Source organism: Colobus angolensis, unplaced genomic scaffold (assembly GCF_000951035.1).
Source record: "Colobus angolensis palliatus isolate OR3802 unplaced genomic scaffold, Cang.pa_1.0 Scaffold104, whole genome shotgun sequence".
NCBI classification, from domain to species: Eukaryota; Metazoa; Chordata; class Mammalia; order Primates; family Cercopithecidae; genus Colobus; species Colobus angolensis.
In genome coordinates, this window is record NW_012111364.1 from 10,955,848 (window position 1) to 10,968,795 (window position 12,948).

Here is a 12,948-nt window from a genome sequence, read left to right on the forward strand (position 1 = left end):
AATGATATTCAAATGCTATTCAAACAATTCTAAATGATATATTTTGAGCACCATAAAATGTTACACAAATCCATATTTAAATAGTATTATTGTATAATAACCTGTAAACTAGAGTTACTACACACACATACACACCACACAAATTCTATTTAAAAAGCTATTTACCACAAAGTAATTCTAAGACCTTATTAACACTGCCTAATGGAAAAGTCTGGAGATTGGAGCCAGGCAAAAAAATCTGCATTTTGGTTGTCTAGCACTACCTGAGTAACTTCGGTTGCTTCTTTCTGAACGTGAATTTTCTGTGATGTGGAGACATTTAATACCATGCTTAGGGAACTGGCTTAAGGACTGGAGGTAATAATGTATGTGAAGGGCTGATGAATGCTTGTGGTCATACTGTAGTCTCTCTAGAGTTCCTTCCTCGGTTGCAAACTAAATAAAGGGTTTTTTGCTTGTTTTACACATTATGAGTCTTTTATAGTCAGGAAAACTACACGGATCTCAAATTTGGCAATTCAGAGAGTCCGATTAACATGGTAGAGACAAAAAAAAAAAATATATATATATATATGTAAACTAGGAAAAAGCGCTAAACCCGCAGGGAGCTCTGGGCCGACCTCCAGTATCCCAGCATTCCTCGCGCTGCTCCCGTAGTTCCTTCCCCGAGTCTCTATGGTAGCGTCAGCCTCGGAGGCGGCAGTGACTGTGGCGTTTCCTTGAGGAAGAGTGAGGGTTCTAACTTTCCTGCTGATCTGGGAGGTGTTCGGCGCGGAGGGTCGAGATGTCAGAGAAAAAGCAACCTGTAGACTTAGGTCTCTTAGAGGAAGACGACGAGTTTGAAGAGTTCCCGGCCGAAGGTAACCGCTGTGCCCCGGTTTCTGTGCCGCGCGGACGGTGACTTGGGCCTCGGTGTGGAGGTGGTTTGGTCGGTCGGGCCCAGCTAGGGGCACCGGCGGGAAGTTTGGACTCCCAGGGCCGGCACTCGAGGCGCTAACGCTCATCCATCAGTGGCGCCCCAGCTTCGGGTTTGGGGTGTCGCGCTGGGACTCACTGGCGAGGCCCAATGGCCTCAGCTTCCGTACTGGGAGGCGCCACCGTGAGTCTGGACCCAGAGCCCCGCGTCTGGGATGGTTGGCCCCTTTACTGTTCATCTGGGTTATTCACCACTTAAACTTTAGTTCAAGTCTACATAACTTCCTTTTATTTTTCGTTTCTTTTCTTTTTGTTTTAGCAGTCTTTCTTTGCCTTTAAAGCTTTCCAGAATTGAATTGTCTGTAGTTATGCCAATGCTGCTTAACTTTCAGGATGTTACAAATGAAGCCTGATTAAGTAGGATAGAAGGGTAAGATATTGGGTGCTTAATACACATTATCGCCTTACTCCTGCTCCTCACCATTTTTGTCATTTAACTGTGACCTAACTTAATGCTTTATAAGACCCTACAACTTGACGGGTGTGGTGGCTCACGCCTGTAATCCCAGCAGTTTGGGAGGCCGAGGTAGGAGGATCACATGAGGTCAGGAGTTCAAGACCAGCCTGGGCAATATAGCGAGACCCTGTGTCTACAAAAATAAATATGTATTTTTAAAAAAATATATATTTTTTCAATTAAAAACACCCTTTTTTTTTAGTTTCAAAACTAAAGACCTTTAGTTTTTTCATTGTCGGTAATAGCAAATTGCTAACATTTCTTGAGTGGCTGCTGTTTTCAGGAACTTGTCTAAGTGCTTTACTTGTAATAGCATATTCCACTTTCATAAATATACGAAGTAGGTGCTAGACCATTCTTTAGATAAACTGAAGCTCGGAGTGAAACTTTCCTGATGTCTCATAACTAGTTAGAAACAATAGAACTGGATTTGGGACACCTGTTCTGATTGACACCAAAGTTCTTAACTTTAGCTGTACTGCTTCTGTTGGTGAGATTGCTGTTGCCAGTTAGGTTTTCAAAATCGGCTGCTTTATTGACTAATGGTTGATGAGTAGGACTTGTAAATATTTACCTTATAAGAAAAGGAGATAACTTTCTGAAGGTGGTAGAAAGAGAATTGTGGTTAATGGGGTACACATCCTGTTGCATCAAGCAATTACTACTACACTAAAATTGTCCCAAGTTGTATACTCTATCATGATCCTATTGTACGTAAAACCACATAGCTGGAACATTTGTTCTATTTATAATGTACCTTTACTTTGTTTAGTGGAAGAGAATATTAGTGTACATGCTACAGAAACTCGTAAACTAACCCAAAGCACATTTCTTTTCAGTTCTGGAATTCATTATGTATTGTAGACATTCTTAGTTTTTTGTTTTGGTAATGGATTTATCTGTTCAGTCATGTTTTCTTTAGCTCACTTTCAAGTTGCTTCATAATCTGCCAACGTAGAGCTGTGTCGTAGAAAGCTGGCCTATTGAAGGTACGATCTTCTTACTCAAACTTCATACTTCAAATAACATTCTTCATTATCATATACAGGGTGAAATGTTAGGCACTTTATTTACATTATATAATCTAATTATCACTATCACCCTGAGAATATGGAGGCTCAGAGACAAAAAGAAAAACAAACAAACAAACAAAACTTGCCATTATGTCCAAGCCAGAATCTGAAAGGTCTATCTCTCTGATCCAGACTTTATCCGCAGCATTTAGCAGAGTGCCTAATACATAGTAGGTGGTCAATAAATGCTTGTTGAATGAATGATGAATGAACCCACATTTAAAATGAGTAGTTAGTTGATAATTGACTGCTTAAAAACGATCTAGAGGTAACTATGTACCTGATGGTACACTTGATTTTTTTCAGCAACTTTCATCAGCTTTTGCGAGTGTAGTTTGTGCTTGTTCTAAGTTTATGCTGTGAGCAGCAATTTTTCAAAGTGTCAGTAGTTATATAGTAAAACAAAACAAAAAGGTAAAAGGAAAAGCAAAGAAAATATTCTAAGGACAAAGGACTCACAACAGACTGGTTTATTAACATTAAGTAATTGACCATTTATGGGTCTCCTTACATAATGTTTGTTGTCTTCAGATATAAATGTGTAGAATTAATTCATTCAGGAAACTTTCCATTTTAGAATGAGAAACATTTTTAATGTCTTTATTTTGTTCAAGTTTCTCTTCTCTGGTTTATGATTTGGAGAGGTTTTTCTTAAGTTAGTGAGAAAATCAACCCATAAGGTGAAACCCACTCAATACTTACTCATGAAAATTGTTCTGATGAATAACAAAACCTAAAGAAGAACAAACTTAGGAAAATATCACCAAATAATTATTTCTTTTCTGAGAATCTACATTTCTGACATGTTTTGGTCTAGTCAAGGTTTAGAGTCTCTTGCTATTCAAAATGTGATCCATGAAACAGCAGACTTGGCATTGCCTGGGAGCCTGTTACAATTGCAGCATCTCATCGTTCCTCAAACCTAGACCTACTTAGTAAGTGTGGGCTTTACCAAGATTCCTAAGAGATATGTTTGCACATTAAAGTTTGAAAAGTATTACTTTAAACAGTGACCTATTTTCAATATTTTGGTATCTGAGTTTTCACTTCAATTATTAATGCCCTGATTTACTTTCAATTTCTTTCCGTACTTTGGAAAATTATTTTTCTTGTAAGTATGCCATTGACAAATTCACTAACAGATACAAATTAAAATTGCTGTTGTTAAGACAGCCTGTGAACATCTCTGCAGTGTATATAACAGATCGTACTTTCAAAGGCTTTGTTGAGTCTCAGTGCTCCGAGAGGTTGCCACATGAAAGTCATTACTCATAGTTTGACTAATAGATTTTCTTTTGGGAATGGGTCTTCCTTTTGGAAGTGGCGTTGCTACATCCATCTTGTATAATAATTTGTTTGGTAGGATGTCCATTTAATCATTTTAAGGAAAGGGAATTTTTATTGTTTCTTCTTTCTCTCTTTTTTGTTTTTTTGGTTGTTTGAGATGGAGTTTCACTCTCATTGCCCAGGCTAGAGTGCAGTGGCGTGATCTTGGCTCCCTGCAACCTCCCCTCTCCGGTTCAAGCGATTCTCCTGCCTCAGCCTCCCAAGTAGCTGGGATTACAGGTGTGTGCCACCACGCCTGGCTAATTTTGTATTTTTAGTAGAGATGGGGTTTCTCCATGTTGGTCAGGCCGGTCTTGAACTCCCGACCTCAGGTGATCTGCCCGCCTCTGCCTCCCAAAGTGCTGGGATTACAGGCATGAGCCACCATGTCCAGCATAGTTTCTTCTCAATAGCCCTTCAGTGTAAAGTGCAACACCTGGAAGGAGTCTCTGAAGGTACAAATGCTGCTTTTATTTTTTTCCCCCATTCTGTAGCCTGTGAATTGGTGCTACATTGGCAGTTCCTCACAGTTTTTCTAATTGGTGGGTGTGTAATCTACTGGTCATTAAGCAGGAGCTGTTAAAAAAAATCATGTTTAGGATCTTTGTAATATACAGCCTCCAACTTCTTGACTACTTAAACTGATTTAGAACCACCTTAATTAGGAAGACATTCAAGGTCCTGGGCGTGATTGATTTTGATATGATTTGGGGAGCTTTGAAATGGTTGGAATTTTAGGACCAGAGGGCGACTTAAAAGCCTAGAGAAGATTTGGTGGTAATAGAGTCAAAAACTGAAGTAGTCTATAATTTATTTAAAACTTTGACTACTTTTTCATACCAAATTATTGAAATAATTTTAAAATATATATATATATATATATATTTTTTGTTTGAGACGGAGTCTCGCTCTGTTGCCCGGGCTGGAGTGCAGTGGCCGGATCTTAGCTCACTGCAAGCTCCGCCTCCCGGCTTTATGCCATTCTCCTGCCTCAGCCTCCCGAGTAGCTGGGACTACAGGTGCCCGCCACCTCGCCTGGCTAGTTTTTTGTATTTTTTAGTAGAGATGGGGTTTCACCGTGTTAGCCAGGATGGTCTCGATTTCCTGACCTTGTGATCCGCCCGTCTCGGCCTCCCAAAGTGCTGGGATTACAGGCTTGAGCCACCGCGCCCGGCCAAGAATTTTAAAATATTTTTATTAGTTTCTCTGACAGTTAGATGCGGATTCTAGTAAAAGAGGGAAGAGAACAAGTGCTCCTTTAGATTCTTTTATTCTCTTCCTGTGCCAGAATTGAAAGTTTTTTTGTTTTTTGTTTTGGAGAGAGAAGCTGTTTTAGAATATTTAGAATGAAATTGAGTTTGCCTGCAGCAGCAATAGCATTTACAAGAGTGATGTTATACTAAGTATTCTGTACTTTTTCTGTATTAGGTAAAATTGCTATATAGTCTGAAGAAATCAGGAGCAGAATACTACCCACCTCTCTGCCCTCTGGCCCCTTCAGAAATTTCTGGATAATACAGTGTTATGATGGGAATCTGTCTGTTGAGGCAGACAACAGACTAGTAATCCCCTAATGCCGCCAGCATTCTGGAAAAAATGAGGCACTATCACCTGTGCCTTAAAAAGTATGACATCTTACAGTGGTTCTTAACCAAGGGAGTGTTTTTGGATGTCACATTGACTTGACAGGTAAGAGTATAGGAAAACTGCCACCATTTAGTGGGTAGAGGTCAAGGATTTTATATTCATGCCTGCATGAGGAAGAACTGCCCTGTGAAAAATGCTATTGAGAAATATTTATGTGAACATCGTATACCAACAGGACTAAACATTGAATAGGAGGATTCCTTAGAATCTTAAATGTAGAAGATAGATGTGACCAGTATTGATAGTGTCACACACCATGCTAGTAGTCAATTTACCTAGTGCCAAAAAGGGCTTTTGCTGTTTTTGCATTATTAAATGTAATATAGTGGACATGACCATCAAACATTTAAATTAGTTACATGGTGGTAGCAAGAAATGGAGAACTCGTTACTAAAAAATTTTTAAGAAAAAATACGTAATCTGTATAATGATTCACAGAGTACCTGTTGAATGTCCATTTTTGATAATTGTGTGCAAGAAGAAAGTTTTTGAACCCCAGGATAGAATAAACATGATGAATCTAGGATTAGGCCTAGATTCAAATCTACCGTTCATAAACTTTCAGCTTGTCACCTCATGCTAGTTACTTAACTTCCTCTTTAAAGTATTTTCATAGTATATTATATAGGATAATTGTATAAGTAAATGCTTATGGTAAAAATTTAAACTTATGAGTGTATAAATTAAAAAGTAAAAACAGTTTCCCTCTACCATTCTCCAAAAAGTTATTTATGCCTCAGTGATTGCCAATGTTAAATGTTCTTTTCTTTAGTATCCTTCAGAATGTATTTATAAATTGTACTTGTGTGTATATATCTTTTAAATACACACACAGAAGACATACTATATATACTATTTCCTCCTACTTGATTTTTATTATTTAATGTATCTCTAGTACATTTTTGCATCAATATAAAAATCTACCTTATGCCCTCATTGTGTGCATCTTAGATAGTCTAACTAGTCCCTTCTTGATAGATATTAGGGGTTTTTTTGGTTCTTTTATATATGTGTGTGTGTGTATTTTTTTTTTTTTTTTAAAGAGACATGGTCTTGCTGTGGTGCTCTGTCACCCAGGCTGGGGTGCAGTGGTGGTGTCACAGAGTATTACAGCCTTGAACTACTAGGACTGAGTGATCCTCTGTTTCAGCCTCCCTAGTAGCTGGGAGTACAGGCATGTGCCACCTCACCTAATTTTTTTTTTTTCAAATTGTTTTTTAGAGATGTGGTCTCACTGTGTGCCCAGCCTGGTACTGAACTCATGGCTTCAGCAATCTTCCCACCACAGTCTTCCCAGGTGCTGGGATTACAGGTGAACCACCGCACCTGGCCTTTAAAAAAAAAGGAATATGCTGCAGTGAATAACCTTACAGCTTTAGGGTTTTTGTTGCTTGGGTGTTGGTTTTTTTTTTTCTGTTACAGATAATGAATATGTTTACATCTTTTTGTGTGTGTGCTAATCTATAAGATAAACTCCTAGAGAGGAAATTGCCAAATTGAATTGGCAGACTCATTTTTATTTCTTTTTATAATACAATTTTTATTTCGAAATAATCTCAAACTTACAGAATAGTTGAAAATACAGTACAAACATTTTTCTCTAAACCATTTGAGAATAAGTTGCCAACCTGATGACCATCACTCCTGAGTATTTTAATGTGTATTTCCTACAAGGACATAGTCACAAGACAACCATCAAAATCAGGAAATTAACACACTGATGCATTACTATAGGTTGAGCATCCCAAATCTGAAATCCTCCAGAATCTCAAACTTTGTGAGTACCAAAATGAAATTTCAGTTTGGGGGATTTGGGATGCCCAATTGTAAATATATAATGCAAATATTTCAAAATGCAAAAAAATATAAAATTTGAAACACTTGTGGTCTCAAGCATTTTGAATAAGGGATACTCAGCCTATATGATCTGATCCACAGATCCCTTTCAACTTTCTCCCATTGTCTCAATAATGTCTTACTGTAGAGTCATGGATTACATTATCTTGTCATGTCTCTCTAGTCTTCCTTAGTCTAGAACGTTTCCTCAATTTGTCTTTAACTTTCATGATTTTGACACTTTAGAAGACTATAGGCCAGATATTTTGTAGAATGTTCCTCAGCTGTGCCTATTTCCTCATGATAGAAGTTCTACATTATAGTCCTGGTGCTCTGTTCTTATGACATCTTTTTAGGTAGAACATTATTCTCATTTGTTCCATTACTGGGGATGTTCACTTCGATCACTCTATTAAGGTGGTGCTTGTTAGGACTTTCCATTGTTAGGTTACTAATTTTTCCTTCTAATAGGCAGTTTTGGGGGAGGGACTTTGAAAATATGTAAATACAGTATTCCAGTGATCATCAAACTTGTAACTTGTTCATTTTTTAAAAAATATATAGCAGTGTGGACTAGTGGATTGTGACTCAGTAGGTTATAATTTGTAACTATTATTTTGATTCTCAGATTGTCCCATATTTGAACATGCGGAACCCCTTCAGGCTGTCTTCTGTGTGCTTTTGCCATGTCTCCATTATTCTTTGTGCAATTCCTAGCATTCTAGCACAAAGTGTATTCCAAACTAATTTTATACCTGAAGTCAGCCATTTCTCCAATGTGGTTTCTTTTTAGTGGAGAATGGTATTTAGAAGGCAAGGTCTTCACTCTGCTTATGTTTATTGCGTTTGGGATATTCCTGCTTCCAGACCCTCTAAGTGGAAGGAGCTAGGGATGTACAGGAGTGTGTTTGTGTATATGTATAAAACCATGGGTTCACACAGATGTCTCCAGTTGCAGTTCAACACCACTGGATTCATTCTAGTTTTTTCCCTTTCTACATCTGTTATTCCCTTCAATAGTGAGAAACCTGGCTTCCATTATCTTCAATGTATTGTCTATTTGCTCATCCCCCTTCCTAACCAATCTTTGCTGCTCCCAGCAGATGCCCTTCTCGCCCCACTTGGGCTCCACATTTTATGCCAGGCCACCCTCCCCTCCTCTAGTGTGGGTGACTTCTTCGTTCTGGCCAGGCTCTGACACACCAACCACACCATGCTGTCCCTCTCCACGAATTCCCTCCTTGCTCTGCTTGGGCTTAGACACCTCATCTTAGACCTGGCGTGTCTTAAATTTTGACAGATACTCTCAAATTGCCTTTGAGAAGGGTTATGCCAATTTGTTTCCATCTACAGTTCACCTTTTCCCTCATAAGCTTGCTACACTAGATAGTAAACATTTTAGTCATTACTGACCTCATGAATGAAAAGTAAAATTGTATCATTTTGATTTGGATTGATTTTTTTAAGTAAGATTAACCATTATGTTTTTCTCTGAGCTGTTACCATCTTAATACTCACTTTCATTATCTGTAATATATGGCTAATAATATTTATTAGAGTCATGAAAGGATTACATTATTGTAGTGGTTGGCCTGGGCTGCCATAACAAAATATCATAGACTGGGTGGCTTAAACATCAGAGATTTATTTTCTCACCCATTCTGGAGGCTGTGGAGTCCAAGATTAAAGTGTAGGTCGATACAGTTCTTGGTGAGGCCACTCTTCTTACCTTGCACAAGGCTGCCTTTGTGCCGTGTTCTCTTGTGGTGGAGTGAAAGAGTGCATGCTCTCTGGTATCTCTTAAGGCATTAATCCCATCATGGGAGCCCCACCCTCAAGACCTCATTCAGTCCTGATTACCTCCTGAATACCGTCATATTGAGGATGAGGGCTTCAACATAATTTTTTTGGGGGGGATGGAGGGACAGGGGTACAAAGATTTCGTCCAGAGTAATGATGCATATGTAAACAGAGTCTGGCACAAAGTTGGTATTCAGTAAACATTAGTCTCCTTTCTTCTCTCCCCTCTAATGTACTTAGGAGTTTGGATTTTGGATGATGTTTAATATTTATTTAGAATTTGAGCTATGTCTGACATGTATTTAGTAATTTTGGATATATTCAAAATTAAGATTGTTAAATTTGTGAGTTATTTGATAATTGACTTATTTTGCAGTACTAGAAACTTGTAAATTAAAAAAAATTGCCATTAAATATTTTTCCACAGTACTTAAACAATAATGTGGTTATTCATAGAAAGACACATAAAATAGTAGCATACATTATTTAGGGGTACACACATATTGGAATGAAAAACCCCCAAATCAAGATGCTGGTGCTTGGGAAGGGATAGTGAGAGGTGTGAACCAGGAAATCAAACACTGAAAAACTCTTTGAAAAACTGTTTGGTTAGCTATTTCATTGGTTCTATAGAATGAGCAAGCAGTAAGCAATTGTGGTTTAAGTAGTGTTTAATGTTACTACTTGGTTGTTAAACATTACTCATTGAAAGATGTGATGAACTGTGAAAACATTGAGAAGAAAATAAAAGTTTCAAAAACTGTGTACAGTTGATCCTTTAACACCATGGTTTGAAGTGTGAGGGTCCATTTATACAAAGATTTTTTTCAACTAAATGGGAAAAGGAAATAAGATATTTGCGGGAAATGAAATCCACGTGTACAGAGGGCTGACCACCACTTGGCTGACCATGTTACCTGAGTATGCATAGATTTGGGTATACTTGGGCTGTCCTGGAACAAGTATCCCGAGTATACCGAGGGACGACTGTACTCTTCTTCATAAGTATTTAAAATTTACCAAATATCCTTAATCCTTTGTCTGGTTGTGTACTCTGTTGTACATGTAATATTTGGTGGAAATTGTTTTCTTTATATTCTAGGACATACTTCTCTACTTACCTCCCTCATCCCACAAGTTGCCTTTCCATAATTACCATGTAATAAAGGATTTATTCATTTGACATGTATTTGTTGAGTGTTTCCTGTAAATCTGGTAGTGAAAAGTACGGAGAGAATGATATTAGCTGCCATTTATCAGTACTGAGTGCTTTACATACACAGTGTCATTGAGGCTTCATAGCTCTTTGAGATACAAGTTTTATACCTAGGGCTCCGCAAAATTTAATTTACCCAAGGTCACAGTTAATTAGAGGCTGTCCTGAGGCAAATTTGACTTCTATAGATATTTATCTTTGAACTTAGTAAGTAGTAGTTGTCAAGAGAGAGAAGGATCAGTGGTTTCAACACCAAGCTAGAGTGCTTTAGTATTTTGGAGGGGCTTATCTTGGGGTGGGACTCCAAGCCCTTTTCTCCCGACCCCCAATGAAACCAGAGCAACACTGCCTTTGTTTCTCTTACCTGTTGGGCTTCTGGGTAAGATGTAATTTGGTTTCCTTCAACTGGTAGTAAAGTGCAGTAGCAGTTCAAAAGAAACAGATTACTTCCAGTTACGTACAGTGTGAGGTAGCAGCCTTTGAATGGTGCTTTCAAATAGGAAAGGGTTTATTTTGTTTGTTTTTGTTTTTGTTTTTGTTTTGGGTGGGGGACGGAGATTTACTCTTGTTGCCCAGGCTGGAGTGCAATGGCGCGATCTCGGCTCACCGCATCCTCTGCCTCCCAGGTTCAAGCGATTCTCCTGCCTCAGCCTGAGTAGCTGGGATTACAGGCATGTGTCACCATGCGTGGCTAATTTTGTATTTTTAGTAGAGATGGGTTTCACTGTGTTGCCCAGGCTGATCTTGAACTACTGACCTCAGGTGATCTGCCCGCCTCGGCCTCCCAAAGTGCTGGGATTACAGGCCTGAGCCACTGCAGCTGACCAGGGGTTTTCAAAAGAAGGGAAAGGGTGTAGGTGCTTTGAAGTAAAAAATAAATGTGTGTGTATATTGTATTTGTTTGTGAAACAGTAGTTGCAAATGCAGGTAGTTTGCGGCCTAAGCATGGAAAGCTTTAAGCCTCTGACCAGTTTGGACTTAAAATCCTTAACTAGATGAGAAGTGGTTTTTAAAATGTTTCATTTGTTTGTTTTGCTTATGACAGTGATACGTGTAAGTTTCCTTTAGACAGTATGCTGAAACATTAACCCAGCAGAATTAATTTGAAAAGATAGAAAGACTAGAGTCAGGGAGGTTAATTAGCAAATTGTTGAAATAACTCAGGTGAGGACTAAGGGCGAGATAAATTATTCTTAGAAATGAAGTGAAGAGAATGATGCCACAATAGTAAGGGAGGTAGAAGTGATGAAGCATTAGCAACTCATTTGATATGGGGTGTTGAGACTAAGAAGAAATCTGGGGTTGTGATTTTGCCCATGCATGTCTAAGAATATGTATGGTAGAGTTGAGATTGGATACCCTTGACTCAGTAATGTCAAGGGTAGATCAGAATGAGGGTACCGAGATGAGGTGAATCTAGGGCATGAGGGCTTGGAAAAGATGAGAGTAATGGCTTTTGTGAATTTTATGGAATTAAAAATAAAACCACAAATCTACCAGGTTCAAGAAGCCAAAGAAAAAACAAATAAATTTTAAAAAATTTATGCTGGAGAGGATATGGAGAAATAGGAATGCTTTTACACTGTTGGTGGGAGTGTAAATTAGTTCAACCATTGTGGAAGACAGTGTGGTGATTCCTCAAGGGTCTAGAACTAGAAATAACCATTTGACCCAGCAATCCCATTACTGGGTTATACCCAAAGGATTATAAATCATTCTACTATAAAGACGCATACACATGTGTGTTTATTGAAGCACTATTCACAATAACAAAGACTTGGAACCAACGCAAATGGCCATCAATGATAGACTGGTTAAAGAAAATGTGGCATGTATACACTGTGGAATACTATGTAGCCATAAAAAAGGATGAGTTCATGTCCTTTGCAGGGACATGGATGAAGCTAGAAACCGTCATTCTCAGCAAACTAACACAGGAACAGAAAACCAAACACCACATGTTCTCACTCATAAGTGGAAGTTGAACAATGAGAACACATGGACACAGGGAGGGGAACATCACACACTTGGGCCTGTCAGGGGATGGGGGTCAAGGGGAGGGATGGCATTAGGAGAAGTACCTAATCCATGTGGGACTTAAAACCTAGATGATGGGTTGATAGGTGCAGCAAACCACTGTGGCACATGTATACCTATGTAACAAACCTGCACGTTCCGCACCTATATTCCAGAACTTAAAGTATTAAAAAAATAAAATCATAAATCAACAAAGAGAACCAACAAAGTGGAACCATTTTGTCAGACTTACATCTTTTTAAATTCTTGATGAAAATAAATGGGTTTGGATTTCCTTTTTAAAAAATGTAAGAATAGTTATGAATGATTATGAAATTATTTTGATCCTTTGTTTCAGACTCTTTGCCACAAATAACTGAAAGCTCACCAACAGCCTGGTGATAAAAACATTGTTTATGACTTGCTTTTTGTTTGAAGTTCTTCACTAACATTTTTGGTCCTTGTTAGAGAAAATATAGTAGTAAAGTGGTGCAGTGCTAGGTATTGATTTCTCAGTCACTGACTAGACATTAGATCTGCGGGGTATACGCGTGTTTGCATTATGATAACCTACAGAAGTGAAATTTTGAAAAAAAATAATT

The 12,948-nt window shown here is 38.4% G+C and overlaps 1 protein-coding gene across 2 annotated transcripts in view; it reads left to right on the forward strand.

Moving 5' to 3' along the window:
• The first annotated feature begins 657 nt into the window (after positions 1 to 657).
• The window catches only part of SHFM1 (split hand/foot malformation (ectrodactyly) type 1), a 36,227-nt gene continuing 23,936 nt past the window's right edge, over positions 658 to 12,948 (forward strand). The window contains exon 1 of one of the 2 annotated variants that reach the window (XM_011943373.1): positions 658 to 860. In XM_011943373.1, coding sequence (XP_011798763.1) covers positions 785 to 860 — 76 coding nt within the window. In that variant the 5' untranslated portion in view covers positions 658 to 784. The remainder of the gene's footprint in view (positions 861 to 12,948) is intronic. The other variant, XM_011943364.1, reaches the window with a different exon arrangement.